Source organism: Haplochromis burtoni, unplaced genomic scaffold (genome assembly GCF_018398535.1).
Source record: "Haplochromis burtoni strain Fernald_Lab_line unplaced genomic scaffold, NCSU_Asbu1 Contig_22, whole genome shotgun sequence".
NCBI lineage: Eukaryota > Metazoa > Chordata > Actinopteri > Cichliformes > Cichlidae > Haplochromis > Haplochromis burtoni.
The window spans coordinates 2,586,320-2,607,222 of record NW_024582383.1 but is presented as its reverse complement, the minus strand read 5'-3'; the positions used below and the strand labels follow the sequence as shown (position 1 = coordinate 2,607,222).

Here is a 20,903-nt window from a genome sequence, read left to right as displayed (position 1 = left end):
GTGTGTGTGTGTGTGTGTGTGTGTGTGTGTGTCATGTTTTTATCCTGAGCCGAAAAATAACCACACCCTATAATGTGTTATTTAGCACTGGAAACAATACAGTCAATGTATAACTGCAGACGTGAGTAAGCAAGTCTCCAAAAAAATAGTTTGGATTTTATAAAAGCAGCATGTTGAAACGTACGCACACACCCACGCTGAATGTCTTTCCTATCCTTTTGACTTAACGGGAATTATTGTTAATTGTTGCATAGAGTTGAAAGATCCATTCTAATCCTTTGTCTCCAGTGTAATGTCAAGCTTTGGGTGTAACGCAAAATACAGCTCAACTGCTTGCAGGTCAGAGGTTAAAACTGGAAGTCACTCACTGTTGTGTTTGAAGACCCGAATCGTGGAGCCCGACAGACGAGCACCCAGCACCAGCGACGTATGATTCAGCTCGTCGCTCAGGATGAGGCAACCCTACAACCGCAAACAGAAATGAATTTTTCAAATGAAAGCGACAAAGTTTACACATTTTCACGTAACTTTAGCAGCTCACCAAGTAGCCAGAACAGCAGAACGCCATTATTTCTCCAGAAATGTATATAGCTCAGAATTTAAAGAACTGTCTTCGCTCATCCTTGTTTAGGGATGGATCTATTGTTATTTAGGTTACACTTAAGGTAAGCCTTTAGTACAAGAGGCAAATATTACAAGAAGAAGTCACATAACTGACACACTGTGAATTAAATATGACAGATAAAAAATGGCTCGATAATTGTTAAGTTCATACAGACTGAAAGCAAAAAAGACATCATTAAAAGCAATACCAACCCATTTAAAAAACAAAACAAAACAAAACAAAAACAGATAACATAGCAAAATGGCAGCCTGCCCAGCTCTTAAAATCAACACGCCCAAACGGTCAAATAAAAGTTCCTCTAGCCAATGAAAACCCGAGTTCGTTACAACATCACACTATGAGGACAAGGATGTGAGCTAGTAGAAACGTGACAACCACGGTTAAGAATTTATTAATTTTTATGACAAGAGCAGTCTGATTAAATGTCAGTCTCGATGTTGTTTCCTTTCCCACGTTTGTCATTAATGGTCATAAAGACGTATGCTCTGACTCACAAGGTGCAGTGACACGTGCCTATCAGCACAGGTTTCTACCTCCCCACCAGCTACAGAAGAAAAGCATCACGGCTGGAACAACAGGAATTCCAACACTCAGATGTTTTGAAAACTTTCCCAGAAACTAACGGGTTTAGAACAACCTGAACTCTACAAGTGTGGCTATCCATCTGAAAAAAAATACCCTGTTTTTGTTTGTTGTTGGGTTTTTTTTTTTTTATCCTGTCCCCTCTGGCATCCTCTGCAATCTGAATTATGATCTGAATGCATGATTGTGCCAAACACATTTTGGTTTTCCCACCAACACAACACCCCAGGCCCCACACCCAGAGACCCCGATTAAACCTGTTTGACCAGGATGTATTATGGAGTGATTTTTTTCCAACTGTTTTGGCAAGGCCTTTGTAAAGTATTTAGTTTTACATTTATAAGTGACATTGGGCAGTAGCTCTGTGGGAGGGCAGGATCTTCGCCTGGTATCCAGTAAATATCCCATTTTCACTTTATACAGGAAGAGGTGGGTTTCCTCAGCAGAAATTGCTGTTACCAACACTCACAAAGGGCTCAACGTGATAACATACGTACAGACTCAGATGAATACATTTGAGGGACAATGGAAGTGAATGAAATTCCTCACCTTCCCCATGAGAGCAGGAATATTCATGGAATTGGTTGCAAAACCCATCCAAAAGCCATGGCTGACTCAACTCCCAGAAACCTGGCAACCATTGCTCCATTTCCTCGTGGATGTCCAAGTTAAATCTGAAAAAAAAAAAAAAAAAAAAAAAAAAAATCACAGCAGCTCTTCAGGTTCCTCTAATATTTAAATTACAGACTTTTCTCTAAGTCACGCTGCCTTTTCTATCATATCGGTGAAGTCAGTCCATTTCCCTTAAGCTACACCCCCCCAAAAAAAAGTAAAGAAAAAAAGAAAAAAAAATAAAGAAAAAGAGAAAAAGAGCAGCATACTAGGTGCTGAACTGTAAAAGGATTTGAATTTCAAAGCTCCCATCACAGATTATTATTTCAGCACTTGAGCTGTGGCTACTGATGCATCCTGAAAGTGAAAACAAATGTGGAGCAGCGGTTTAAGTGGAAGTGGAGAGTCTGGGCAATTCCACTTTTACTCATAGTGGAAAAAAGCATCCTTGAAGGATGACGAATCACAAGAAGGATTTCACAGACCAAATGTCAACATTCAAAAGATTTCACCCCTTACCCATCTCACAGCGAGTGCTGCCCACTCCCACTCCATACATTTTTGTGACCTCGAGAGCAGCATCGGCACACGCTCCGGTGTTCTCAGCGAAGCCGAGGTAGTTGTATGAGCCCATGTTGATAACGTCCTTCACCACTTTGCCTGTATGCCTGACGGGAAGAGACAGAAAATTGGGTTTAAAAATTTTTTTTAAAAAAGTTGTTTCTTTAACCTTGTTTGCTCATTTTGCAATGCAAATCTTTTTTAGTGTTTACATTTCAGCTTCCAATGTTATCATGCACATTGGAATAATAAACTATTATGTTATCAATAGAATTTGGCAGGTATGCTGCATTTTTTAAAACAATAGATACTAATCAGAGAAATATTTTTAAAGAATGATAGTCTTTAAAATAAGCAGAGCAGTTTATTGACAGCTACTGAACTAAATTCAGTAGCTGTCAATAAACTTTTCAACTCTTTAATTACAGATCACTTAACATTATAAAGACCCTAATGTACCCTATTGTAGGTAGCATGTGCTAGCTCGTGCTACCTACAATAGGGAGAAATAACAACATCCCCTTTAACAGAAAGAAACTTAGAGCAGAGCCGGACTTTATGAACAAAAGTACTGGGCCACACCTGTTTTCAGCCCTACTGCCAAATGCCGTACACACCTGGCTTTGCAGTCTGCCTTCACAAACTTTTGTGATATAATCAGTCATTCTAAAGAGCTCACTGAATTCCAGCAATGGCACTGTGACAGGATGCCACCTTTGCAACAAGTCAGTTCATGAAAGTTTTCCCTCCCAGACATTTCATGAGCAGCTGTAAGTGGCATTATTGCAAAATGGAAGCATTTAGGAACCACAACAACTCAGCTAAAAAGCAGTGGACCTTTTAAAGTTACGGTGGATTGTAGGTAGAGCTGGGCGATAGAACGATAACGATATGTATTGCGAAATAACTTTTCTATCGAGGAAAAGTTAAACTATTGCGATAGGTCTCATCTCTCTTGTCCTCTTTAAAAAAAAAAAAAGAAAAAAAAAAGAACAGCCAATCCAAATTAAGCAGCGCCGAACCAATCACAGCCGCAGCTATCACGTGACTTGTTACGTGCCGCACATGTGTATTTGTTTGGGAAGCAGCCAGCGGTAATGGAGGAAATGACTGACTAGAGAAAAATCAACCGAGCGTGACCGAAGAGAAAACAGATGATGGTTCCAACGCCGGAGAGATTGTCGAACGGAAGAGCCATAGAAGTTCCGTAGTGTGAAGGTATTTCGGCTATTTCAAGTCTGACAAAAAACAGAGTAGCGTGCACTGTAAATTGTGCCGAAAGCAAGTCTGGAAATACAATAAACCTGGTGCATGCTCAATCTCTGACTGGAAGCGCTAATTCGTCATTCGGCTTTTGTCAGACTAAAGTAACTGTTAAAACTGTTTGAAAAGCTCAGCTATACAACAAGGAGAGATTGAGAATTTCCTTTTAGTTCTCAGTTTATTTGATATTGACAAAAGTTAGTCAGTTTTGTCTGTTCTTCTGTAAAACAAACTAAGATTTATTTTTAGAATTAATATTTTGTTTCTAAGTGGAATTGACAATTTAGTCTGTTTCGTTTGTTCTATTTTGAAACTTAAACGCTTTAGCGGCTGCCTTTTGTGTAGTTTGCAATATTTGCCTTTATTTATCTGAAAAAGTCTCATGTTCCTTAAGTACATCTACCCTGTTGAACTTATTATGGGAAATAAATATTTAAATAAAACAAGCTGCTGATTATTTCACATTTTACTTGTGAGCAACGGCACATTTAAATCTTACAAATATAGTTATTTGGCTTATATCGTGATAGATATCGTTATCGCCTGAAATGAAAAAAACATATCGTGATATGAAAAAATCTCATATCGCCCAGCTCTAATCGTAGGTAAAAGTCGCCAAAGCTCTGCAGACTCATTAACTACAGAATTCCAAACCTCCTCTGGCATTAACATCAGCACAAAAACTGTATGCCGAGAGATTCCTGGCAGAACAGGAATCTGTTTGTATTTAAAGTTTTACAGAAGTAAGCTGCTCTTTTAGGGCACTGAGCTAAAGCACTCTGAACGCCCTTGAAGTAAACACAGAAATAAAAATGATCAACTCACTCATCTAATTTGGTTCGTCATTATCGTCTAATCATATTTTCCTAAATAGTACCTCTGGAAATCTACAGGTGTAAGGGAAATACATTTGAGGCTTTAAAGGACCGACTGCCAGTTTGCTTTGGGATGTCAGCATGTTCAGGGATGATTTCTCTTTCATACTTTACTGTAATGAGTTGTGTAGGGTGTATCTTAGGACATCATGTGACAGAAAGCAGTGGTTTCAACATAACCACGTGAATCATGCCTTGCATCACTCACTATCAGAAACACAAGGTCGGTAAACTGTGTGTAAATCAGTGACACAGAAATACACACCTCAGAGAGACTACGTCACTCTCATTATCAGAACTGCAAGGTCAGTGACTTAAAGTGCATATTAATGGAACAGACACACACACCTCTCAGGGGAGTAATGACCTTCGTGTGAAACACCTCTATTCAAAATAAACACATGGAGACAAAGAACCACAAAAACAACACAAAAAACAAGCGACTTACTCAAACGTCCAGTTGTAGTCGTGAGTTACTCTCTCTACCAAGTCCACCTTGGCACCAGGAACACTGCAGATAGGGCGGTTCCAGTTGTCTCGGATCCGCATGTACAAATTCCTGGTGTAAAAGTTTTCAAAATCCTGATAGAGGGGGACAAAATCCTGCAGAAAGAAAGCAAGAAAGTGCAGACGATTTCTAACATAATCTTGACAGTTTAAATTAGGAGCAATCTCTGAACCAGATGTAAAACAACATAACATGAACACCAACTCTTTTCGGACATCAAATATCCAAAATTCAAACATAAAACATGTTGCAATAAAAGTAGGACGACTAGATTATTTTGTCTTGTTTGGAATTTGTCCCCTGAATTTGTCTTGTATGTGAAAAACGTCAGTATACACTTCATTACCTTCTGCTCGTCTCTCTCACGGGCCACATGGCACTTTTCAATGTCCCAGTGTCTAAGGAAGTCTCTGAGGTAGCCAAAGATGGTGAGGATACCGTAGCCCATGTAGGTGAGCACAGCAACCCATAGAGGAGTCTCCTCGAAGGATTCCACAAATGGTTTCTTGTACAAGCTGTAATTATGGGGGACATTTTGGTTCTGGAAGTCAACAAAAAACAAAACAAAAGGTTAGAATCTCAATTTCAATTAACAAGTGAAATTTAAACATCTTTGTGCAGATTCAACCAGCCAATCTGAGTGTGAGATATAGATTTAAGACCATTTCCGCATCTCGCCAGATCTGTTCGCTTACTACTACTATACAAGAACTCCAAAACACAGCGGTCACTCCGGTTTAAGCTGGAGTTTGAGTTTGTCTTGCAAAGACTGTCAGAAAGCTAAAAGTTACACAATAAGCACATATATTCGTGGACACTGAGGCATTCCTGTGTCACTGCAGCCCCCCCAAGCCCATTCCCTCTAGGGCTCTGAGTCACTGAGCTTTATGAATAGTTATATTGATCTTGGATTGTGAGGTGATATAAATGTGGTCATAGATTGGTGGAGCAGCACAACATTGAAAAAAATAATAATAAAAAAGCTTGGCTATTTGATTTTTTTGGTAACAGTAAACCGATGAGGGCAGTTACTCATTACATTGCTCTGCCCTGCAGCTTAGCAGCCATATCGCATATGACCAGTCATGCCTCTCCGAGAAACACCTTTGAGCTTATGACCAGGAGAGAAGCGTGCATGTGTGTGCACAGGGTGTGTAACTAAACCCAAACACACAGGTAAAGGTTCACTGAAACAGCACTGAGAGAATAGCACTCGGGCAGCCATGTTTTCTGAAAGCAGTGAGCACAAAACAGTCCTGTTCAAGTGCACTGTTCAAACAGACTGTTGCATACCGATGGCAGCCAACAAGACTAGATGTAGTTTGCCTGGCTTCAGATTTACTCTGTTTAAAAAAAAAAAAACTACACCAGAGGTCCCATTTGTTTATAGACGAGCATCACTGAAACTGCACCCAGAGAAACAGCCAAAAAAAACAACCCTTTATGTTTGCTCTTTCTCATGCTTCCTCTGCAGTTCAGCAGATCATATTACACTGTATACATAATAAGAGCAGCTCTTGGTGTACGGTTCACATCAGACACAACAAATTATGTCTAATTGTCAGCTGAAAGGATCTTTCCCTCTGCAAGCTCAAATCCTTCTTCCAACCATTTTTCGATAAACTTGTCATACGTGATTATTGATCCGTCACTGAAATCCAGTCTTTACTGTAAAATGTGTTAAATACTGCACTCGATCGACAGGGAACGCTCATTTCAACTAGCTGACCGAAGGAAACAGTTAAAAAAAACCAAAAAAAACAGTGCTGCTAAAAGAGAGAAATTATTAACAACCCTATTCCTCCATCAAACACAGGTCTCACCAGGAAGCAACAACAAATTCAAGGCCTTATCAACAGCAAGCAGAGTGCCCAATCAAAGCAGGCACAGGAGAACGCTTTTTCACCATTTACAGCAATTCCAGTTTAAGTGTAAATACCATGTATAACAATGACCAAGGCCAATCACCCAGTTTGACATTGCCAAATAAAATTAAAGAGGTCCTAATGTGCGCATTTCTAGCTCCAGGTTTCTTTTTTTTGGGACTCCATTAGCTTTTACTTTTTGCCTTAAACCAGCTGATTACAGGCCCCGCCCTCATAAACTGAAGGTTTGAGGAGCAGGTGGGTAGGGCAGCAGTCAGCCTCGTGTCCCTAAGATGACCATATTCGCTACCAGTAACTCACACAGAGGCAAGAGTAGGAAAAAGAAACTTTTCTAAACTGATCTTTCGGTTCACAGCCTTTACCGCCACATACACTCATTTCATTATTTGCAACTTTGACGATGTTAAAACGAGCGTCTATATATATCTTTAAGGATTAAGCTGTTAATATAGCCACAAAATCTGGATCTAGTAATGTAAATGCATTAGTGTTGAAATCAGCATTCTGAATGCTGTTGGATTAATGCGGTCTCCCTTCTGTGTTTAATTTAAACAAGCTAAAAACAACAAACACAAGGCAGACCTCCACTACCACAAAAAAAAACAAACAAAAAAAACCCCCAAAACCCCCCCCAAAAAAACACCACACTTTCAAAAAGAGTTTTTTTCCATTCTTTTTGTGAGTTTCATTCCTGCCTTGGGAATGAAAGGGAAGGACCCCACCCTTCACAGCCTGAAGACATTCATCTCCTGCTCAAGTGTCATGTGAAAGTAGTGGTGTCCTTCTCTCCCAGGATACTGATAAGTTTCTGTGGTAATAACTCCGCAGGACCTCAGTCGTCTCATACTGGGGTCAGCGCAAACAAAGGCCTGTCTGATTTCACCTGGCACAGGTGCAATATACACGCAAGAGGTGAAAAACAACAGAGTGTAAAGTTACAGAAAAAAGTCTCCACTGCAGTCAGGCCTGATCAGGTGGCATGCTCCCCTTGACAGCATAAGTATATATGTAGCCTATACAGCGCAGTAAAACCCAATACAAGGTAGAATCACAGTAGTGACTTTCTAGATTGGAATATGTTAAAGAGAAATGCTTATTTAAAAATAAAAAGTACGTACAAGTTAATTTTAACTTAAACAGCTAGCTTGAGGTTTATAGTATTAGGCCTAAAAGTGTAGACTGTATGAGATCACCAGAGAATGCATTTCCTGAAGAAACTGCAGTGTGAATGCTGATAGCTGAATGTTTTGAGCTGAAATGTAATCTCATATTGAATGAGCTGAAATAGGCCGAATCATTCAGAAAAAGCTGACTAATACCAAAAGAAATTTAGAATCACAAAACATCTGAATGAATATTGAAAGTTCATATTCTTTAAATCACTGAAATGTGGGGAGAACCCACTACAGACACACAACAGTGTGTTCGTTATGCTCCTGCTGTCATAAATGTGGCCACAGGAGCAATTTAAAAAGTGGAGTCTTTCCTGCTGTTGAGACAAACTAACTAAAAATACAACACAGTATGTCTCTATGGGTTGGTTAGAAGTTACTCCCTTCACTTGCATCCACAGTTTAAAAAGTTTACATGTGTTAGTTTTGAAAGATGCATTGTTGATAACTGTAGACCAAACTGTGGACACAGCAGCAGTTGAAAGAGAAGATTTTAAGATGCATCTTTTGATCTATGCCACTCTGGCATTTGGCTTTTCTCACTGTAATTGCCAACATTCCATAGACACCCATTATAAACTCTGAAACGGGTGAAAAAAAAAGCATTAAACTCAAACTTTGAACACCACAGACACCATTCAAACTTTGTGTCTGTAGGTCAACGTATGTGGAAGTAGTTAGAGATGAAAGATGAGTAAGTTGAAAGAAGATTTGAACAGTCTCCCCCACTGAAATACATTATAAATATTTGTTGAATAAAGTTGAATAATTTTAAAAATATAAAAGTTAGAAATGAGGGAAAATACCAGCAGTAATGTCCAAAAGAAGAGGAATCTAACGGTGGTTTACAGTTTTTTTTTTCTATGCTGAATGGCGCTGAAGGAGAAAGCGTAAAACAAACGTACGGAATATGAAATAATAACAATACTAATAAAGACGTGAACCAACTGCTCAGACTTCAGTCTTGGCTAATTTCATTAATATAGCAGCTAACTCGTGAGGTCACAGTCATGTGGCAGCTACTCACACTCCCTCACAGGAATATGTGGCCACAGTACAAACAGAAGTAATACAAACGAACGGCTCACAGGCTAACACTAACAGGATTAATTCAAACTATGCTGAAGAGCTGTTTGTATATGGATGTGCCCTAGCAGTTGACGGTTGGGCCTTACCTTGTCTCTGGGGCGGCGATACTTCTGTGGCTGTTCAAACAGAGAGTGATCCTTCACGAAGCCATTTTTACTGGCCTTTTTACCATTCGAGGTCCGGTGACAAATGTCCCCGTTTAGCAGCTTACTCGTAGCACTTTCCGTCATCTTCGTCGACCGGCTAAACCTATAAATTTCCCGGTTTGACGTAGCTTAACTTGGGTAACGTTATCGTGAAGTATGAGCTGAAGAAGAAGACGCTATTCAACGCCCACTATGAACCATGAAGACACGAGACTGCCGGAAATCCCCGCCCCTCAATGGTGTTATTGGCCAATGCGGTTACTCCAGGACAAAGATCGTCTATTTAAGTCAAAAAATATTGTTCCTATCGTTTAAACAAAACAATGAACTATAAAATACACACACACACACACACACACACACACACACACACACACACACACACACACACACACACACACACACACACACACATATATATGTGTGGTGTGTGTGTGTGTGAGAGAGAGAAATAGAGAGACAGAGAGAGAGAAGAGAGAAACGACTGTCACTGCTTATATACATTTCCTGCTATGTCTTACGTAACAGCTGCTGTTCAAATAACAAGAAAAGTGATGATAACTAATTTGGGGTCTTGGATTCATTGCAATTAGCACTTGTCACGATTCTCCCGATTTTTAGGCAAACAATTTGCCATTAAGCTCAGGAAACATAATCTGCAAATTTCGTGGCGGGATTTAACAACGTGATGACATTGCGTTTTATTAGGAACAGTGTGAGAGCTCTTACTCTACTCCTCCCGCCCTCTCTGCTAGGTCCACCCTCTCGTTAGCGTTGGACGTCCTAAAGCCCGGGCCTTGGAAATAACCCAGAATAACCTTCGCTTGGGCGTCAACTGAACACCTTTTTCCGCTGACGTTTTTTTGTGCCGAGAAGATACAAAACAATGCGTCACTGTGTATACTGTGCAATAAATTAATTCCACTATTAATGCCTTAATTACGTATTACTTCATGGGAGAAACACTGCCATGGACCATATTTGAAGTACACAGGCAGGGAAGAGATCTCTGTTGTGAAAGCGTGCAGCAACAATGGCATTTCCTGGACACACAGCCAGGGTTTTGTGGTGGACCTCCTTGTTGTACTTCCTGTTCTTTTCCTGTTTGGTACATGTCTAGTGGAGAAACGTGCCTGGCTGTCAGCACACAGTGCTGGATAATATGTGACTGTTTGTACAATCCTCCTGCTGTAAAGCAGCATTACGCTCCTTTCTGGCTCCATCATTTGCATGTATTTGTTTGGTTGCTGGAGGAATATTTCATGTGAACAGGGCTGTTCAGACTCTTTAAAAACCCATTCCCACTTTTAGCCTCCTAGATGGCACTGTTGTGCTATGGAAAGGTTGAGCCCCATCTGTTCCCGTACCTGCAGTCAGAGGTTATATGCTGGTGCTGTCGGTCAAATATAGTTCAGAGTTAAGCGGTCTCGGCGTGTTGCTTCGGTGTCACATCCGCAATTAAGACACTGATGATAAAATCTGATGATTTAATTCTCTAATCAATGGTCAGCCCTCCTCTCAAGGTGGTAACCTTGTTTGTGGATTAATGCAACATCAGCCTGGTCAGCTCTTACCACTGTGCACAAATGCAGTTAAGCACCCATCCATTCCAAACCTGATAAAGGTGATAAGGATCCAGCTTTAATAGGATCAGAGGCAGGGTTAAAAGGTACAGGGACGTGCTCTCATGGATGCAGATAGTGCAAGGAGCTTTTACATTGATGGTATTCGTTCTGATGAGACTGTGGAAACCATACTAACATAAAATGAGCAAGCAGTTTGTTTGTTCTTGGTATGACCTCTGTCTTCTCGTAATTATTAGCTTTATCCCTTAATCAGATCTGATGCATTGGATAGTCATTACACTGTTATTTGTTAATAATACAAATTCTATGTTATGTTACGAGTTATGATAACTGTGGAACAGATTCCTCTCTGAGATATAACCATAACAGTATCACAGACCTTTTTGTTTTTCAGCTGCTACTATCGCACGTCCAAGGGTTCCCAACTAAAGCAAGTGAGGCAGCAGTCCCAGGTACTGAGCTCCAAGAGCTAAAAAGATATTAAAAATTGACCTCCATTCCTGCTAGGGGTGCCAGATCTGTAGTTTTCCTAGAAGAGTGGGTTAAATAGGGTAGAATTAAAATGTATACCCTTCTCTTCTTCTTTCAGCTCGTCTTGTTAGATGGATCATCTGCCTCACTATCTGCATGTCCTCCTTCATTGCATCCATGAACTTTCTCTATGGTCTTTCTATTTTCCTCCTGCCTGGCAGCTCCTCTTCTGCACATGTCCAAAACACCTCAGTCTTGACTCTTTAACTTTGTCTCCAGCTCACTCCCAGTGAAACTCTTAGCACCTTCCAATCTGTATACTCAAATCCTAACAAACTCCTAATTAAAGTTGCCAACTCTACTGGTATTGGGCTTTTTCTTTTAGTTTTCGATTTATTTTGGCTAGTTGTGATTGGCTGTTAGACTGACTTGTCGCATGCCAACCCTGATTTTAACAGACACATGGGCAAATGAATGCTGAAGAGGCCTGATTTTGTATATCTTCCGTAATTTGGATGACCATGACTTCATTTTTTGACTTTGTATCTTACTTAATATAATGATTAACTGATCAATGAAACAAACAAGCCCATAATTACTCTCATTGCCTTACTTGCAGTTATAATATAGTTGTCCTACACAGTACTATAGGAATGAAAGTAGCAATTAGTTAACAAGCTTCCAGCCTTTGAGAGTTATTTAACTTTTCTTACTATTGCTACATACAGTTTTCAAGGCTGTTGATATCCAGCATTTTTTTTTTAATCTTAACAAAATGTAAAGTTGCTTCTATGTTCCTGAGCAATAAATATATAATGAATACTGAAGTCAGTGCAGATCTTAAACTTGCATTCTTTCTAATAGCCACCAGGTGACGACTCCACTGTATGCAAGAAGACGCTCCAGTGTGCAGAAGTGCGTGACTGAATGACATATCCTTGGTAAATGTTTCCAAATGTGTTTATGGTCTTAATGCTAATATTAGGTCACTTTGAAATTATAGAAACAGTTGGACTAAAATAAACATTAAGCAGGCTGTTTTCTCATTGACGAGTTGCTACTGAGTGAGGCCTAAGTCACAGTGATTATTCCCATCATACATATACAGTCTATGCTAAGATTAATGGGGAATTTGTCAGATGGGGGAATGCTAAGATCCTATCTGTCGATGCAATGGCAGAAAATGACAACTTGTATTGTGAGTTCTTGTTTTCTTTATGAACTGGCTGTGAGTTTAACTGACCCGTGCTGTAGTTCGTCTGATGTTAACATTTCAACGTCTGCAGCCCGCTTTAAAATAATATGGTCTGTTATGGGAACTGATCAAAGGGATTTTTTTCATCCTCTCCCCATCTCTGGTTAGACATGAGGATCTATTATCTATAAAATATTTGAATCTAAATGCAACATGAGAGTAATTATGCCTGGGAGCATATGTACCCCAAGCCTCCTCTTTCAAGCAAACATCAACTTTCCAGCCAACTGATATTCAGCTTTAGCCTAGTCATGCTACCTGTTGGTGTTTTTTCAAAATTTGCCCAACAACAGCTTCATCCTCATCATGAAAACGGAAAATTATCCTTGTAATTTTGTTCGTATTCAAAAGGAGAACACTGCACATAGCAACTCTTTCCCTGGGCACCTGGCTGATTGGATACCTGCAGCGACTCAGACATACTATGAATGCAAAAACTCTTTACAGATATTGATTCTTTCACTGATCCGCGGTGCTATAAAACCTGCTCTTGCATCATAATCCAAATACCTTATTATCATAATCTACCCAGCGTGATGCCCCAAGAAAACTTCCCTGATGAGAAAAACATCACAATTACAATATCTCCATTGACAAGGTCATATGTCCCCGCCAACGTTCTTACAGTGTAATTCAAACAGGGCATTATTTCCCATTCACCGAAGATGCATTCCTGCTCTCTGCTGCAATTTCCCCGCTTTGATGTCATCTAATGAAATCATCAGGAGAATCAATCTCTCCTCCTATTCCCACGACAGCCTATTAAGACCCAGCACTAGAGGAAGTCTAGGCAAGCAGCCATTTTTAACTTCGGCGGTGTCTAAACGCAGGGCGATAACAAATGATGAAATCAAACTGGTGCACAAGTAAGAATATAAATGAGTATAAACGAGGGTGCTCGTCGCTAGGAATTACGCTCCGCTTCGCAGAGAATTTGCAAGTCATATCCCAATCAATGATCCATCCCGGCGCTCACTAATAATTCCTGTAATCAATGCTTCCAACAATCGTGTAGGGACAAAGTGTTAATTAGAGCACCGCTTGTGACACTGTAAAGGGCTAAAGGGAGAATAGTCAGTATGGGCGTAGCATGGAGGAGGATTAGGTGATACTCATACGAGCAATATAGCTTACTCCATCATCGTCATTCCTTGTTGCTTGTTTTATAAATGAAGACATCAGCTGCTGTGTAGGGCTGTCGTTTGAAGCTTTGTAAGATCACAAAAGACGCAGGAATAAGTAGCAGGATTTAAGAGTGTAATAACGGACTGAAACAGAAGATGGCAGCACTGCATGTACAAGGATGCCAGCTGCCGTTAAACCCCGAAGAAGAAGAAGCAGCTGTGTCCCAGAATTCATAGCGCAGCCCAGCTCAGTTTCCAACAATGGCGGCAGCTAGTTAGTTTTAATATTACTCTTATTATTCTTTCTGGGTCACAAAATAAACGTTTAACATATTTTCAGGCGAGAATGTAGCTGTGTAAACCTCAAATATCTGCTCAGTTTATCAGGACACCGCATATTTTCAAAAGCGCTCCGACGTTTTCGGAGACGTCTGTTACCCACTAGCTCGATAGCTAGCCGGGGGCTAGGTCACTAGAGCCGTGAGAACACCGGACTCCCGGCAAATCGTTTTCAAACCCACCGCCGTCTTTCGCTACTCAGGTTAAACAATATATAAGTCACTTAGATAACTTAAAAATGTTATTGTTTGGCTTTTTTCAGTATTTTATTTGTTCCTGAGTAAATCGGTTTGGCTGAGATTAAAGTTATAGTTTTTACACAGCTGAATAAACGTCAAGCAGACAACTGATTCACGAATCTGCAAATTTCATTAAAAATTTAATAAACTATCATCTTGTCTTTATTTTTAGTTAGCACATACCTTAAACACTTAAAGCTGTAAGCTAATGATAGTTATATAAGAGCAGATGCTGCTGGTGCAATAAGCTGTACGTTTAGTCCAATGGATGCATGATCTGATTAGTCGACTAATCGCAAAAATAATTGGTGACTAGTCAGACTATCAAAATAATCGTTTGTGGCAGCCCTACTGCTGTGGTTATAATCCATCAGGGAGCGGAGCAGTCCATCCCATATGGGCGAGAGTTTAGAAAAATCTTGTGGCCCTCTTCTGAGTTTTCTTATCAAGTTAAGTATACATCAAGCAACCACAAAATATAAGACAACTTTTTAATATTGTAGGCAATGGGAAAGAAAAAAATCTATACGTGCACCTCCACACTGTTGGATGGATCCTGTCGCCACTGTGCAGCAGCTAGGCTGCTTTCTGACTGACACCACCATTAGAGATGGTTACACCTGTCTAAACCTTGCCTCTGTCACAGATTATCAGCAGAGAGAGCCACTGAGAAGAGGACAGAGCCTCCTCCATGGAGTCAGGTAAGGCAGGCGGGACAGACAGATTGACAGGTGGACTATTTTCCAGAGAGCAGTAGACTCTGTCCAGCTCTACACCGCTTGCATAATGAGGAGTGACTTCTGGCGTGAATGTGCGCAGATGAGGAACTAATGATAAGAACGTGATTGAGGGGCACAGAGGTTGCTCAGGTGTGTGCTGCTGTTAGTGCTGAGTGTCAGTTTGACATATTCAATTTCCAGACTGTGTGGCTTTGTAAACTGTACTAACCCTATAAATATCTCAGTATGTGTTTGAGTGAAAAACCATATCAGGCCCAAAGGGGAATATTTCAAGATTACAATATAAAATAAACATTGTAAGCAGAAGACTGCTGGAACATAATGTAGGTCATGTTTTTTATGCTAAATGTTCATATATTTTTTTTCTGCCAGTTAAAGACGGTATGAATATTTCACATATTACAATCAGCATTAATACTTTGACTTTTTTAATGGCACAGAAATAAGATGTAAACACAGCCCTGACACATTTTAAACTTACCAAGTTAATTAATAAGTAAGCAGCAGACAAGGGACAACACCTTAATTTGCAGTCAAATGTTCCCTTATATTTACTAGCGAGGTGCTAATTTGATCTCCCAGGCTACATCCAAAACAATGAGCTAAAAGAGGATAAAAAGGGTCTGCAAAGCTATGGTGGAATCATGGGAAGGCAACAGCAACTCAAATCACTCATTACAACCAAGATATGCAGAACAGCTTCTCTGAATGCATAACTTGTCAAACCCTGAAGAAGATGGGCTTCAGCAGCAGAAGACCACACCAGATGTGTTCTAAGCCTTTCTGCTTAGAACACGAAAGTGAGGATGCAATTCACACAGACTCACAAAAACGGGACAAATAGACATTTGGAAGAACATTGAGTCTTGATTGGTGCTGAGACATTCAGATGATTGGATCGGAATTTGATGTAAACAAAATGAACCAGTGAATCCATCCTGCCTTTTATCACCAGTTCAGGATGGTTGTGTTGTTGTAATGCTGTTTGTAGAATTTCTTGGCATTTTTTTTGCCTCCTTAGTGCAAGCTGAGCATTGTTTAAACACCACAGCCCACTGAACATGTACTTCTCTTTACGACCACATCATACCGATCTTCTGATAGACGGTTGGAGCACAATCATGTGTAATGTCATGAAACTCAGATCATCTCAGACTGTTTTTTTCCACAGTCTGCAAATCCCAATCCAATAGATCTCAACAAATATGCATTATCACCATCTGCTATCATGTCAATGTGGACTAAAATCTCTGTTATGAATGGAGGGAGTTCTGAAGGCAAAATGTGGTGGTCAAGTGAAAGTATATTTTCTAGATTATTGCTGCTGTAAATCAAATTTACATTTCTTGCACAGTGCCTACGTAAATAGAGAAAAATCCATCTCTGAGCCCATAGAGAGAGTAGGGATTTTTGACCTTTTGTCCTACAGAGCAGATAAGTCATGCCAGTTTCATGGCAGAGAGGGAATGGATCCAGTGTTTTCCGTGGATGCAGGGGTGTTTCTCTGACAAAATGAAAAGGTTGCCTTCAATACTGGAAGAGACACAGAGGGAGACAAGATCTCTCTCCGGCCACTGTTTTCGACAGGTCATCAGCAGCAGACTAGAACATTTATCACCAAACTTATTGCTTTGCTGCCACCAACAGGAGGAAGGGGTGGGGTCGGGGGGGAGGAAATCACAAAAGGAATCACAAAATAAACTAAGCTATCCTCCTTCAAGTCCAGCAAGTGGAAAGATGTGCCGCAACAACTCAATATTGTTTATTATTTCTGGGTTTGTTTCCTTGTGGAGCACAGATAAGGAGCTATCCATCACGGTCCCGGCTGGTGACCTGAGGATTCCATTATGTCCCGACACAATATGTTCACGGTTTACATTGAGCAGCACACAAAGGCAATGCCAAGGAACCAATTTCCTCTTACCTTCATGAATAAAGAATCTCATTCATCTTCCTCTGTGCACATCCATAAAGGCAGACAAGAGTGGAGAGGAGGCCCATTATCAAGCTGTCCTCAGTGCTTCCACAGTGGTCTAAGCACAAATGCGGCTGAAGGGAAACACAACTTTCCTGTTGTTTTGAGATAGGAAAGTTTAAATTGTGTTGACTTTTGAGATTTTTTACAACATTTTTTTTTACCTTCTTTCTTTTTGTGCCTCCACAACCACACGTGAGAGTCGTGCGTGACTACACTTGTGATTCAGTTACCCTCAGCTGGTGTCTGTCATATTGATTTCTTCACACTGACACTCATATCAAGCCTTCACAATAAACCCCCGCTGTCCCTAAAGTACCTCCCACACTGGTGAGTTTCTATCCCTCCATTCAACATTTATTCATATACAGCTTGTTCCCCTTTCATGTCATTGTTCCAGATAATATAACATGTTCGAGACAATAGAGTGATCCTAAAAATGATGCCTCACGCAGAAATGAAAAATCAGGACAGCTCTCAATATTACAATATCTGAGCCCTCTCCTACCACTGACTCGTGTTTTTTTTTTTATTCAGCTCATTTCCTCAAGAGCAGAGGGGAGACTGTGACAAACCACCTGCTTTCCCCCACACTGGTGAAGAATTGGATGACTTTGGAGCATGTCGGATTCTTTCTTCGCAAGTATAGGTCAGTGTTAAATCACATCAGAGCCACATTGCTGAAACTGAGCGAGAGTTTAATGTGTTCACGCCTGGTTTCTCAGTCCGTAGTCGAGTTTGGGTCTTTCGCAGCTTTTTCCTCTGGTCCAACGGGAGGTGAGAACTGTATCAGCACAGTGAGGAGAATGAATTTTAGGCTATAGTCCATTCAACCTTTATTTTATTTTTGACTCAAATTTCTTCTGCCATATCATTACATATGTTTATACCTAGTTAGACTCATAGGAAAAATAAGGTTTTCATAGGAATCTATACGTTAAGTACACCCCATGATTCAGTAGGTTGTAGAACCATGTTCGTTGCGATGTTCGTTATGATGTTCGTTACGATGTTCGTTACGATGAACCACTTGTTGTTCCTAGAGTATTTAAAAGTAGAATGGGAGGCAGAGCCTTCAGTTTTCAGGCCCCTCTTCTGTGGAACCAGCTTCCAGTTTGGATTCAGGAGACAGACACCATCTCTACTTTCAAGATCAGGCTTCAAACTTTCCTTTTTGCTAAAGCATATAGTTAGGGCTGGACCAGGTGACCCTGAATCCTCCCTTAGTTATGCTGCAATAGATGTAGGCTGCCGGGGCTTCCCATGATGCATTGAGTTTTTCCTTTTCAGTCACCTTTCTCACTCACTATGTGTTAACAGACCTCTCTGCTGAATCATACTTGTCATTAATCTCTGTCTCTCTTCCACAGCATGTCTTTATCCTGTCTTCCTTCTCTCGCCTCAGCCGGTCGCAGCAGATGGCCCCGCCCCTCCCTGAGCCTGGTTCTGCTGGAGGTTTCTTCCTGTTAAAAGGGAATTTTTCCTTCCCACTGTCACCAAAGTGCTGCTCACAGGGGGTCATATGATTATCGTGTTTTTCTCTCTATGTATTATTGTAGGCTCTACCTTACAATATACAGAGCCTTGAGGAGACCATTGTTGTGATTTGGCGCTGTATAAACAAAATTGAATTACCTGTGTGCAGATGGGACACAGGTAACGTCTGTATGCTTTGGTATACAGAGGATTTATAGACCAAATCAATGACTGCAAGGTGCCCAGGTCCCATAGCTGCAAAACAAACCCAAATCATTACACCTCCACCACCATGTTTAACACCTGATATGACATGTTTGTGCTGATATGCTGTTTGCTTTATTCAGATGCAACTTTGCAAAGCCTAACTGTGCTAACATGTTCTTTTTTTGTGAGAAGCTTTCTCCTATCAACCCTCCCAAACAAGCCACACTTGTTCAATCTTTTTCCAGTTGTACTGTCATGAACGTTAACGTTTATCATGCCAACTGAGACTGTAGAGTCTGAGATGTGGCTCTTGGATTTGCTGCAGTTTCTCTGAGCATTGCACCGTCTGACCTTGGAGTGGATTTACTGGGACGATTGTGTCATTGTGCTCAACCACGCCTGAATGCTTCAGACCGACAAACTGCTTAAACTGCTGCTTTTACAGAGGTGCTCACACTTAACATCCTCTTATGGAAGCGGTGAGGCAGTACTTAGCTTTTCATGGCTGCAAAGACTTCAGTGAAAACTTTTTTCTTTACAACTACATATGCATTTTGGATCGTCAGTGCCATTCCTACTATATGTGTTATTTATACCCTTAATATATATCGAGTATCATTTCAGGATCTGTGCTCAGTTGAAATATTAAATAGAATAGGAACAAGCTTAAGGGCTGAGTGCAAATTTGTCATCTCCATTTAAATTCTGGCAGACAAAGCAGGTTTTAAAAGTTTAAGCAACTTTAGGTTTTATGGAAATGGTGCAAAGTGTTCCTTTAGGGCTAGGATCGAAAAGCTTAGTTGCAATTTAGTGGGGTGGGGGCTGTGACTTGGAAGTTCCTTGAAACTCACTGTATTTGTTAATGTTAGGAAGACTTAGTCTGCTATGAAAACTAAAGAAATAGATTCAGTCGTGTTTGGCTTTGGTTTATTTATTGTGTGCTAAACAGTGTATGAAGTAAATGTACAGTAGTACGCCCTTTCCTTGTGACATCTGCACGTACAATAAAATATTATCACTGGCCTGCAGGCCACACTACACCCGTCTTTAAAATGAATTACACTTGGATATCCTAACTTGGTATTTAGAGGTCTTCAGTTTTGGAATGACCTTTCCAATAACCTCTGGTTTGCATCAGTATCTGATCTTTCTTACATCCAACAGAAAACATACTTTCTTTAAAAAAAAAAAAAAGCCAGCTATCCAAAGTGGCTGTACGATAGCTGATATTTGATTTGTTATATAGACCTGCGAGTACGACCCCAGGAGTGCATAAATACAGGACTAAGTATTATTGCAGATGACCTTCAGCTCAGCAGTGAGCTGCTCACACTAAGCCTCCTGTGTAGCTGTGGCTTAAGGCTATAATTTCTCACCTGCTGGTAAAAAGATGTGCAACATAACAATCGCATTCAGAACCGTGCATGAGTCAATACCCACAAACAGCGCCCACTGAAGAACAGTCTTGTGCATGTAACCACTGTTTGTCCCTTTTCAAGCATCAGTGGAAAATGGCATGGTGCAAAGATTTTGGAGTCCACTGGGCTGTGTAATGCCACGCTGATTATTTTCCAGAGCCAGGGAAAATAAAACTGTCAGGCTGCATAAATCATAATTAATTGTAATTAATTGAACTAGTTTTAGCCTAATCATCACATAAATCGCACAGCCAATTTCCAGTGGGGGGGAAAAAGCCCTGAAAACTACTCACACACTGTAATTGATGGCTTTGCTGAATGCATTTCAGGCATTTAATCATCTATGTAAATGGGCTGCATTACTCAGGAAGTGATTAAAATAATGGAAATCTACTATGTACAAACTATGCCAATTACACAACTAATGGACTTCCCACTATGTTGGAAAAGTTTAGAATAACTGAAGCTTAACCGGACTAAAAATAACTGACAAGGAAAGACAAGTCAAACTTGTTTACTAATTAAAAAAGCACAGCAGTTACACACGATATGAAACTCAATGCATTGGTAGTAATGTACAAGAACTATAAATTTGGCTGGATTTATATCTTCTAGATACATTTAAGCTGCTGTACACATCTGCCATAAAATAGGGACTGTGCTCACAAATGTACGAGGGGTTTAAATAAAACACTGCCATAACAAACAAAAGGAGGGAATGTGAGGAGAAAGTGAGGAAAAAAAAGGGGGTAAA

The 20,903-nt window shown here is 40.3% G+C and overlaps 1 protein-coding gene across 1 annotated transcript in view; it reads right to left on the bottom strand.

Annotated features, from left to right (window-relative positions):
* sptlc2b (serine palmitoyltransferase, long chain base subunit 2b) overlaps positions 1-9,568 on the bottom strand; it is a 42,252-nt gene extending 32,684 nt beyond the window's left edge. Inside the window, 8 exon segments of the mRNA XM_042218699.1 lie at positions 369-462; positions 1,757-1,803; positions 1,806-1,850; positions 1,853-1,881; positions 2,332-2,487; positions 4,967-5,121; positions 5,373-5,567; positions 9,260-9,568. Coding sequence (XP_042074633.1) covers positions 369-462; positions 1,757-1,803; positions 1,806-1,850; positions 1,853-1,881; positions 2,332-2,487; positions 4,967-5,121; positions 5,373-5,567; positions 9,260-9,403 — 865 coding nt within the window. The 5' untranslated portion in view covers positions 9,404-9,568.
* Positions 9,569-20,903: the final 11,335 nt, after the last annotated feature.